The 12,067-nt window shown below is 38.3% G+C and overlaps 1 protein-coding gene across 1 annotated transcript in view; it reads right to left on the reverse strand.

Annotated features, from left to right (window-relative positions):
• Window positions 1-805: 805 nt before the first annotated feature.
• cfap20dc (CFAP20 domain containing) overlaps window positions 806-12,067 on the reverse strand; it is a 31,169-nt gene continuing 19,907 nt past the window's right edge. The window contains exons 15-17 of the mRNA XM_072383032.1: window positions 7,304-7,365; window positions 2,107-2,189; window positions 806-1,259 (exon numbers count right to left, since the gene is read on the reverse strand). Of these exons, the coding sequence (XP_072239133.1) occupies window positions 1,120-1,259; window positions 2,107-2,189; window positions 7,304-7,365 (285 nt within the window). The 3' untranslated portion in view covers window positions 806-1,119. The remainder of the gene's footprint in view (window positions 1,260-2,106; window positions 2,190-7,303; window positions 7,366-12,067) is intronic.

A 12,067-nucleotide genomic window follows, 5' to 3' on the forward strand; every position in this document is an offset into this window, starting at 1 on the left:
AAATGCATGACTGGTGTTTAATTTATGACAGCTGCTTATGTAACATTCAATGTCTTTTTAAGACTCACACTGCAGCTCAGTTTCCAGGACCAGTTTTGTGAGGCATGAGAACATTAAAATTCTGAACTGTTGATCCCTACGTCCAAGGTTTCTCAAGGCAGGCCGCGACTACTAATGGGGAAACAATGTATTATGAAGTGGAACACTTCTACCTCCCCATTGTGCTGCATGCAGTCTCAAAACAAATGTGCACATAGTATTTGTACTTTCCTCGGGTTATTGAATGACAAACAGTGCAATCTAAACAAATGGGAACAAATCGAAATTTGTTTTTATGAAATGCATTAGGTCATATTTTGTTTAATTTTTTATCTCCAGTGATTTAATCGGGGTGAAAAATCATGAATCGATATCCCATTGCATCAGGTGTAATGAGCGTTGTGGCAAGACTGGTGAAAAGACCTGCCAGCCTCATCATCAGCCCACCTGCTGTTGCTCGTAGTTACAGTTATGCATCATGAAAAGGCCTGGAATGTTTCTAATGGATTAAAATGAAGTGAAATCAATCATCTTTTTTTCCCTCGCTGTTTGGACAGCTCTGTCCGATTCAAAACACAATCAAATGGAACCAGTGACATGTCTCAAAAGAAATTTAATTCAAATAATCACACGCACACATCAGCACATTTTGAGGACACTTTATTGCACAAAAGAAATAACCAATGTAAAACTCATATGCCAGAAGCCTTCTTATTAAAAAGAAGCCCTGGCTTCTACTTTCAGAAGGCTTCCATGTCTATTTCTAAGCCAAGACTCCTGAAAAGACTCTTTTTGTCATCAGATGTGCGAGTGAATGATCAAGAACTTGGAAGGGGGAAAAAAAGCATGAATTTGATTTACAGAGTCCCAATCCCTTACACACTAACATGACTACACATGATGACACAAAGCTGCCATTAGTTTCCAGGAACAAAAGTAGGAACAAAGACAGGGTTTTTCACGAATGGAGAATTTGCTTCTCATCAATAAGCTCAGCTTAAAAAAAAAAGAAAAAAAATCCTGAAGCAGTTCATTTACTATCAATGTGATTTATCAGTTCTGATCCTAATGGGCTTTGAATCAAGCTAGTTCATAGTACTTCCCTGTCTTTGGATCAAAATAGCAGTTCAGGCAAGGATCATAGAGCAAATTCAAATACTCGTCTTCATTCTCCTCTTCTTTCCCCAACCCATCTTCTCCTGTATGAAAGCCAAAAATCACTCTACAATCTTCCTGTTCAAAACCTACATTTGTAACAGTATAACAGTGATTCCAATCGAGTTTGCACAGATACATTTATGTAAGAGTTTTATCTAGTTTTAGATATATACAAGTATAGTCGTGCCAGATATGAATAAGGGGCTACTCTGTCAACTTTTAATAGAATAAAATGAGACGCTTGGATGGGGAAGTGACCTTCAGACTGAGGTGGATTTAAAAGTTTTCTGCCGCTGCGATTTTTTTCCTCATCAATCAAGACCTAAGACACTCAGACCCAGTACCGCATTATGAAGCTGTAAAGAGATTCCCTGTAATCCCAGCTACTTTAAAGCACAGGAATTTAGCTGTTAAACTGACAGGCAGTTAAAAGCTAAAAAGGTTATGGAATGCACTGGGACGACCATTTTATCTTATCAGAACTTATAATAATAATGAAAACTAATTATATGACACATTGTGTGAGAGGTTTAAAACTGATGTAGTAAACTGAAAAGGTTTCATCAATTAACCTTGTCGATGTGTCGAGGGGTAACAAACCTATAATGAGCCTGTCTCCTCTGACCTATGGCGTTACGTGGAGGACAGAGAGCTCCGCTCTCACATGTTTTTTCCTCCTAATTAGATACACTTTCACTAGCTGTCCCACCATGCTGTGTGCAGCCTTTGGTGGCAATGTAACATCTCTGTAAGCTCTGACACCAATGACTGTTTCCATTAGTTGCATGCTTTTATGTAATTAGAGTTAAAGCAATGGATTGTTTGCTGTCTTCCTGACTCCCAAGGACATAAAGGCAGACTGTGGGGGTAAAAGGACTAAAATGAAGGTTACCGTACCTCTGCCTCGACTTTCCAGATTGTTCTGTGTGTTGCCTGACCTTCTCTGCTGGCTGGGAGGCATAATAGGAGGGCTGAGCACGTCCATCCACTCTCTAGGGGAAAGACCATAAAGCCAGACAGTCATGACAACACATACCATTACACTCACCATCCTACCCTATGACATTTTAACAATGAAGTCCCATCATCATGCACTCTCAGAAGCCCATCTAAGATTCCATTGTCCTTGAGCCACTTCGCCTGCAGCCTCACAGATTTACCTGAAGGATCACTTATTAAATTCTGACTCCAGCTGTGACTTCCAAGTATCCACATTCTGGCGCAGAGTAGGGGTCTTAACCTTGCTGGTTTCTGTAAGAGTATGACTCCATTTTTCTACAAATGAGTGTATCTTCTCTGTCTGTGATGCACGCAGGGTACGACTATACATCTATCACTTTCCCCTGTTCTTTAAGCATGGTGTAACTGATTACAGCCAGAGAGAAAATATCCCAAGATGAAATATTGCTTGGAAGCAATGCAAGATTCATTTGTTAAACAGCATTCATAATCATTTTTGGCGATACATCAGTAGTGCAATCATCCATTAACATCTTTTGCCTTTGGATAAGAGCAAACCAGAGCATATTTAATGAGGAATTACAGTATAATCTTCTGTACAATATTCAGCTGACAGCAGGAGATTCAAATGTTTGCCCCTGGTTGGTCTGTCTCACCATCAAGAAGTGCAATGACTGCTAATGTCATGCTTTCTGAAAACAGCACATTAACCAAGCAAGCAAACTGTTTGTGGTGCATATACTGATATTCTTTACAACATCCTGGCAAAAACATGTTTTCACTTTCGCTGGAAAGTAGATCCTCAACATTTTAAATCATTCTGTTTACGATTCCAGCACTTTCACTAACAACTGGCACTGTGCTGATGGTAGTTTTAACTGGATACAACTGCACAAAAATATTGAAATCCAGTCATAATAGAGGGTCATGTGAAAAACTAGTGTGTTTTTTAATTCTATAGTTGTATGGTTCTTAGATCTTAAAAATTAGCTAAATTTAACCTCAGATGAACATCAAGACATTACTATTACACTCTGTTATCATTTATTTAACCAAAACCTAGCCGAAATGTAGAATCAGTGTGTGAGAAGCAAAACACCCCAGGTTTTAATAGCTTGCACAACCACCTTTAGCAGCTATAATTTGAAAATTTCAGTCTCTGTTATGCTAATTTTGTGAATGTACAAGCTGTATGTTTTGGTACAGAGACAGCTGGAGTAAGCCTGAGTCATTATTTCTGGCAGCAGGCCAGAACATATGAGGAAAGCTCTTTCTGTAGCAAAGTTAACATCAAGACGCTCAGATCAGCAAAAGCAAGGCAAGGTACTTTGAGACTGTGACCATTTAGTGAATCACAGGGGCAACTCACTACACTATATAAGTCACTGCATGATTGACAAGAACTGTTGGACAAGAACCGAGGACAAACATGCATCTGTTCTGTCAACCTGAGCTGCTTGCTTGAATTCAAGCGTGCCGGTTTCAACATAATGACAACATCCTCTTTTTGGTCTCTTATGTCATTCATTGAGGTTTGTGGGCGTTTGCTTATGCACAGATCTTCGCAGGTCCTACCACGGCATTTCAGTTAGGATTGAGGTCTGGACTTTGACTGGACCACTGATTCAACATCTTAATTCTTTTCTTTTTCACTCACTCTGTTCCAGTTTTTCTGGTATGCCTGGGATCAGCGTCCTTTTGCGTGACCAACGTTCAGCTGAGCTCTAGCAGGACTCTTGAATACTTTGGTATAGGAGTTCACAGTGAGCCTAATGACCACATGTCAACCACAGGACCTGGAAGCCCAAATCATTTTTTTTTTATCTCTAAAGCAAAGATTTTCCACTGGTCCCCATTCCAAACTTGTCATACTTGTCCAGTCTGTTTCAAAGTGAAGTCATCAAGTTTTTCTTTTTTTTTCCCCACTTCTTTTAATTGCGTTTAAGGAATGTCAACATTTAACATGTTAACTGAGGCCTGTAGAGTCTGCGATGTCTGCCTGTTCTGACCTTGGGGTGAACTTGCTGTGACATTTTCTCCAGGGAAGATTGACAGCTGTCTTGAAAGTTTTCCACTTGTGAATAATCTGTCTCTCTCTGTAAAATGATGGACACCAAACTGTTTGGAAACGACTTTATAACACTTCCCAGATTGATGGGCAGCATCAATTGCTTCTCAAAGATCAATGCTGATAACTTTTCCTCCTTTGGCATTGTGTTAACACACACCTGTATGCTCCAGACAAGCAAAGTGCCAAAACTTTTGCTTTTATAGAGGCGCTCACACTTTCTGATTGTCCCTTAATCAAGTGCAATACCTAGACTTTAATGAGTGTAGTTGAGCAGATTTGATAACCAAACAGCATTATCTTGGTGCTTGGTGTGTTATTCTGGTTTGGAAAAGCTGGATTTCATACACTTTTAGTCAGGCTAACGTGTTCACAACCCTTTCATTAGTCCAATTTTAGTCGGACTAACACAGTAGCTGCAAAATATTTCAGAAACTTTGTTGTGACAAATTTGTCATACCAGCCGTGTTTAGTCCTCAGCGCAATGGTGGCGCTTTAAAGACATAAGCAAAACCAAAGTCAATGAATATATGGAAGAGGCATGGTGACATTTAAATTACAAGCAAGGTGATTTATCTTCTATCTGATCTCTTCATGCATTTAAAGATGATTCAATTTCCTTCGTTTTTGGTCTAATACCTTGGAGGGGACACAATGCATTGTCACTATTGGAGCTTTGATTTTTCAGTCTAACAAAAGCATTTACGCCAATCCAACACCTCTCTGACTGTTTGATAGACAGGAGCATTGTACAAACGTTAATGGAAGCAATTTTCAAGGACAAGGGCTCTTGCTAGTGAGGTGTAAATTGGTCTCCAAAATGTTAAGTGGGACTTGGTAGGAATGATTAAATACTTAGATTTTCAAGTTATTAAGATCTAAATACATATCTCATAGAGGCAAAACAATTTTTATTTGGCATTCAATTTGAAGAAATACACAGCTCTGTTTTTTTCAGCTGTGTAATTCTTACAAACAAATTTATTTAGACCATACACACAGTCTCTCCGACAGTCTTATTTGCAGCTTCACAGTTGGTATTCCAGTCTAAGTCAAACACAATTACCACACGTCAAAAAGCTAGATTTTTAACATAAGCTGTTAAAGAACGCAAATCACGTTAAAATGCTGGCCATGCCACGGCAACATTAAGCACAAATACAGGAGCGTTTTCGTTGTCAAGGAAGCCGTAGCTTTCCACAGTGAGAAAGCCTTACAGTGGTGCCAGGATGCTCAAAAAGCAGCAAGATAGTATTCACTGTAACGGTGTCTGAAGAAGCAATGCCTGGAAGAAAACAAAGAAAACGACAAATCCTGTGCAGCTGCTATTCAATATGTAAATCAAGGCTTGCCTCGAAGTCTAATTTCAGTAGTACAGCTGTGGATTCTGTAGAGCTGTGTGTTTTGAGGTGGTAGTCAATAACAATAACAGCAATATTCACTTCAGTGGACTTCCAGTGTGTATTCATACAACTATGTTAGTCATAGTTAATACAGCAAAAAGAAAACATTTTTCCTGCTTATCTCTACTGTCTATCTGCCCCCCCCCCTTTTTTTTTTACATCTGATTTAAACAATCACACAAACACTATTTTGAACGCGTGGGAGTTGACACATGTTCTCACTAGGGTACCTTGCTTTTCATCAATAAATCACAAGTGTTTGAGATGAGGGGGCTGCATAATTTGAGTAGCGGAACTGTGATGCAATCCTTTTGTCTTCCCTTGTAACACATCACATGGTTGTGTACACCCACAAAGAGATGGACAAGTGCAGAGACGGCTGTGCATTAGCAGGCTGCGGGGCGAGATGATGTCTCTAGAACCCTCCAAGGACAACTGAATCAATTCATACAGTTCCCCAGCAGGGCGTTGAGATGGATAAACACTATGCAATTGTACAGCTTAGATAAGGGTTAGGATTCAGTCAGTGAGGCTACACTGTATACTCTGACATTTGTAATGCAAATCTATTGGATTGTAATCATTATCCATTATCATCCTTTATTATTATTGTTTCTAATAATAATCGTAATGGAGCTATTTGAGCAATTTATTTTATCTGTTTCAGGGGCTGATGGAAACGTCCCTCCAAGGACCATAACAAAAACAAATCTGACTTACATGAAGGTTATGCAACATATCATTTTATTTCATCTATTCTTGAATACCACAAATCTCATTGAACTTATATGAGTGAAAAACTAACCCCACACTCTCTTATTATCAACCTCTATTTCATTTGGTGGGTTTTCAGGGCAACATGAGATGTATTCTCTTTAACTCTGTACTTGCCCGAAGTTAATATTGGCCATAGCTCTTTAAATTATTCTCTCTCCTCCAGCAATAGAAGTCCATTCAACAGCATGTTTTCTTTTTCAGGTTAGAAGTTAATTTTGGTTTAACCTGCAGGTAAGCAGAACAAGATGGAATATGTCTCATGGCTGTTTTTCATTAGAAACTACGGCTGCTCCTGCTGCGTAGAAGTAAAAAAATGCTGGCTTTTTGAATTTTGGATAATTCAAAATGTGTTCTGTCCCAGTGAATAACAAGCACTATTAAAAGTTTTCTAGAGATGAACCTGACAAGTCTAATTATCAGTTAAAAACGAAATGCCATTGTGAAAATGACAACAGCAGTGCAGGGGGAAGAAAAGCACAGTACCTGGGACATTCTCAGTTTATTTGTACCCAACTGAGAGCAAGATAAGCTCCAGTCTACATGTCTATCTGACAGTTGACATTTAGCTTAAATATTGCACCGGCAACCATCTGATTATGAATTTCTGGGTGGGTGTTTTCGCTTCAAAGCCTTTTTTTTCCAAGGATACAAGATGTACACTAGAGGGGTTTTTCAGTTAGCTCAACTATTATCTTGTTCTCACCAAGGCTATTAACAATTCAGTACCCAAAGAAGGTAAAACAGTATCACAGTTCTTTGTAACCGCTCCTTTTACATTCAGGCTTTCACGTACAATAAAAAGGACTGTGGAAATTTTATCGTACCAGACTGCTCCCAGATTTTATTCTAAATGTAAGAATTTGGAATGCATCTGCATGGTGTCATGCATACTTCTTACCTTGGATTTGACTGAAGCAAGGGGTTCATTTCCTTCAGATAGTGATGTCCCTGATTCACTGGCTAGATGAAATAAGTCAGAAGTGTTAAAACATCATCTATATTCAAGTCCAACACATTATTGGAAATGATTATTAGTATTATTATGTAGTTACGTTCACTGAGTTAAAAAGACAGATAAGAGATTAAAAAAAGGCATACCCTGCTCACCAAGACTGACAATATTTCCTATGCTCAGAATGAATATTGAAGATCATCCTGTTTATCACCATCAGAATACTATTTAAGCTAAATTGCTTGTCAAATGATGATGCTTCTGAACCAAAATCATACAGTTTTTGACAGATAATTGTCCCAGGGCATTTTGTTTTCTTGTGCACAGGGATCATTATGTAAAATCAAAATTAGCACTTTATATGAAGTGTCAAAGTCAACTAAATGTTTAAAAGACAAAGGTGATGCTCGTGGACCTCATTAAAGCATGGAAGCGGAGTGGAAAGGACCTTGATAATGATTATCAAAATGCACCGAAAACTTTTTCAAATCTCATCTCATGTCATTAATCTGCTGTTTTGTAGTTATTTGAACACTGACACTTCTTTGTTAGTTTGTGTCAGTTGCATCAAAACATGTTAACGTTTCAGTGCTATGATGAACGTGGGCTTCAAGGGCGTGCGCTAAATTTGCAGAAGGATTTTGGAATAAGAGCAATTAAATGTGAAAACACAAACTGAGATGAGCACATCTCAAGTATCTTAGAAAGCAAGCAAGCTAGTCTGATTAGATGCAAACTAATACAATGTTGATCAATCCAAATCAGGAGAATCATCTTAAAAAAAAGAAGAAAAAAAAACCCTGCCTCGTTAAGAATCATATCAATAGATTGCATAAAATCTTAAGTTTCCAAGAGTTTTGTCTTAACTGCCACCACACACTTCAGATTTTTCTTTACTTTAGCTTCAAGAACTGGATTGCTTTCACAGTATGTATTTGATCATTGTCCATCTGTTCTGTGAAGCACCGCTGTTCGCTTTGCTGCATCTGGCTGAATCTGCGCGAACAGTATATCTCCACACACTTCATAAGTCATCCAGCTGCTTCTGTCTCCTGTCACATCATCAATAAACACTTGCGACCCAGTGCCAATGGAAGCCATGTATGTCCATGCCATCGCACTGCCTCCACAGGTCTTACAGATGATGTATGCTGCAAGTCAAGAGCTGCTCAGCTTTCCCACGCTTTCTATTCCTGTCATTCTGGTCCAGGTTGATCTTACTTTCATCCGTTTGAAGGATGTTGTTCCAGATTTGGTCTGGCTTCTCAGAAGTTTTGTGATTATGTTGAATCTGTGTTGTTCTCGAGGCTTATGTACGGTTTGCACCTCATGGTGAATCCTCTGTATTTGCTCTGATGAAGTTTAATTGGGTAATGCATAATGATCATGTCAGCCTCCTCTAGAGTGCTCTTGATTTGGCTGGATATTGGGAAGGGGCTTTTCTTAATGACTGAAAGAATCTTGCAGTAATCCACCACTACTGTCTTCCACAGACATTGAGGCCTTATAATGTAGCTGAGCTCATCATTACATGCTTTTTTTCAGAATGTACCAAATTGTTTTGGCCCCTCCCAGTGTTCCTGTTATCTCTTTGATGGATTTGTTTTGCATCAGCAGCCAAAGGCTGGCCTGTTTCACTTACACTGAGAGCTCAGTTGACTGCATGTTGTGGGTTCACAGCAAAAGCTCCCTAGTACAGATACCACACTTGGGATTATTTCCACATCCCTTTACCTCCCTAAGTGATGGACAAATAAAAAAGGAATACATTGACCAATTACATTTGAGCCCCTCAAGAGGAGGGTACAACTTAATATATTCGTATTTATTAATACATAACTTTAATGTGTATTAAGAAACACGTATGTCAGTGTTCAAGTATTTCCAAATCTGTGTGTAATAATGTAACAGTCTAAACCAAGAAAATCATTCATATCACAGCGAGCACTTTCTTCAAAATCTTAAGGCAAGCCAGGCCCTCTCTGCATGATCAGCAAAGTCTGAAAAGCCCTCTTCATCTGACAGAATCCCTCCAATGTTTTACAAAAGGTCCTCAAACGGCTGCCCTCTGGCAGATATCTGCACTGCCCTACAGTGAGGATAAAAACCAGAGCAAGGCAAATTTGAATTGAACTGGCGTGGTGTATTTTGATATTTCACTGCTTTTTCAATACAGGTCACATGCTCAAGATTTGCATGAAGACTCTCACGGCATATAGTTTGGATTTCAGTTTATTATTGTGGAGATCTACGACCACATTCACTGCAAAAGTCAATCATGCCATCATGGTGGTCAACAAAGTAAAGTCAGTCTTTCTGGAAAGTGCCTTTGCCCCATTTTTCTGTGTAACTGACTAGATATACTTATATTTAATAAGTAAAATACTGACTTTATATTCAATATAATAATATGAAAATATAGATAGATAGATAGATAGATAGATAGATAGATAGATAGATAGATAGATAGATAGATAGATAGATAGATAGATAGATAGATAGATAGATAGATAGATAGATAGATAGATAGATAGATAGATAGATAGATAGATAGATAGATAGATAGATAGATAGATAGATAGATAGATAGATAGATAGATAGATAGATAGATAGATAGATAGATAGATAGATAGATAGATAGATAGATAGATAGATAGATAGATAGATAGATAGATAGATAGATAGATACTCATGTTGAAGACACACAAGTACACGATCTTCTTCATCTTGTCAAAGCTAAAGACCATATTATGGCCTCGGGAGTCTTTTTGAGCGCAGTGCTTGTTAAAGGCTATTTCATTACATGACTTTGATGAAGAAGCAGACATGCCGAAGCTATAGTCCCTGCATTGCTTGATTTAATTTTGGCTATCTCTGCTATCTTTTTTCATGTTATTCTGCAGAGGGAACCTAAAATTGCACCCTGTGGAATTCTTCAGGTAATATGGACTGAAGATGATGATGAGTTACCTGCAGGACGATAGAAAACAAAACAAACTGAAACCTTGGGATTAGATATTTCTGTATTCCACTGTAATAAAAAACCTGCTTCCTCACAGTCATTAAAGGATGTATGACCTAGAGTTTAAAAGAGAGTACTTAGGTACTAGGTTTTTAAAAAAAGAGAAATGTACATGTGCTGCTAAAAAAAACATTTATTTTGAACAAAAATCGCTTCTTGACCTGACAGCAAAATGTGTTTTGGAAGTTCAATTTAGCAACTTCAGCAGCCTGCAGTTTGGCAGTCAACCTGCCAACTTGCCTGACACACAACTTACTGTACAGCTAACCAGGAAAAAAAAAAGACACGAGGTTTAGCTCTTAGAGCTGACATTTCAATTGCTTGTATTGTCTCGCTGGTTTATGCTCAAACATCTTTGCGCTCTGTTTTATTATCCCTTCCACTCTACATGTCCACCCTTGTACATTATCTGTTATCATGCATGCTGTGTCACATGAACCAACAACAACCAGAGACCCTTGCATCTTTTACATGTCTTTGATCATTGTTGTCTTAAATTAAATAATTTGTGTTCCTTTAACAAGAATTTATTAGAAATTGGCCCAGTACAATTACAGCCTAGGCTGTATAACTGGACAAGTGTTCTTAAGTGAATCTTCATTTGGCTGAATGTTTTTCATTTTGATTTTTATGCAGACCAATAGCTACGGCTCTTTTCCAGTGTATACTAAGGGCAACGCAGGCACTGGATCTCACTTCATTTCATATGATGACACAGAAAGCTTAAGCTGATGATTGCCCACTATCAGTTTCAAGATATAATTGTAGATTATATTATCTAAATTAGAAAAACCATTTAGAAATCTAATTTAGTCCCTTGGGCAACTATAGATGCAGTAGTTAGTGATGTTTTCTCTTAGCAAAATGGTTCTTGATCTAAACCCGATGGTCAGCTTGTGCCTTTATTGTATTTTCTTACAGCTCATATATAGTTTTTGTCCAACGGCCATATCTAAGTAATCCACATCTAAAAACAACCTAGTAAGTAAATTAGTAATTCTAAACAGGCCATGAGCATTAATGGTTGTCTGTCTATTTGCTTTGTTGAACCTGTCTCCCACTATAGGCTGGGAAATGCTTCAGCGTGCCACTTATCAGTGGATAAGTGTGTATTCTGTGATAGGATGAATAGACAAAAGGATTTAGACAAATGTCTTCACACTTATATCAAACTTCCGGCAAAGACTGTTAAACTATGTAAATGTAAACATGTTAAAAGGGTTACCTATTTAACCATTTTGTTCATGCTAAAGTGTTGTTTTTTTAACACTAGCGTCTTATTTATTGCTACCAATGAGATGAAAATGTATGCATCTGCAACCAACAGCTTAAAGAAAAGGTGCTGCACCCAGCCTCCTTTTTAAGAGCGTCCCACTATTGTTCAGCCACTCAGAGTTCTCAGTTAAAAATGAGTTTAAACATCTCTGAGCTGTTTAGCGAGTCTCTACTTTTCAGGCAACCCATCGCATTGGGATAAAAAATATTACCGAGGTAACCAAAAAAATAAAGACAAAGCAGTCCTGGTCACGCCTGCCAACCCTGAGTTGCTGTCATTGTATGATTTGTCTAACAGAAATATTCTTTTTTATTTCTGCCCCCCCGGAAAAAAGAAACGCTATGTGGATGCCCACCCTAACCCCGTGCATTGTGACAGTCCAACGTTTGGTTGAAAACAGCATTTGTATGA

The sequence above is a fragment of the Leuresthes tenuis genome, unplaced genomic scaffold (genome assembly GCF_036924035.1).
Source record: "Leuresthes tenuis unplaced genomic scaffold, fLeuTen1.0.hap1 SCAF_3, whole genome shotgun sequence".
In the NCBI taxonomy this organism is placed as follows: Eukaryota; Metazoa; Chordata; class Actinopteri; order Atheriniformes; family Atherinopsidae; genus Leuresthes; species Leuresthes tenuis.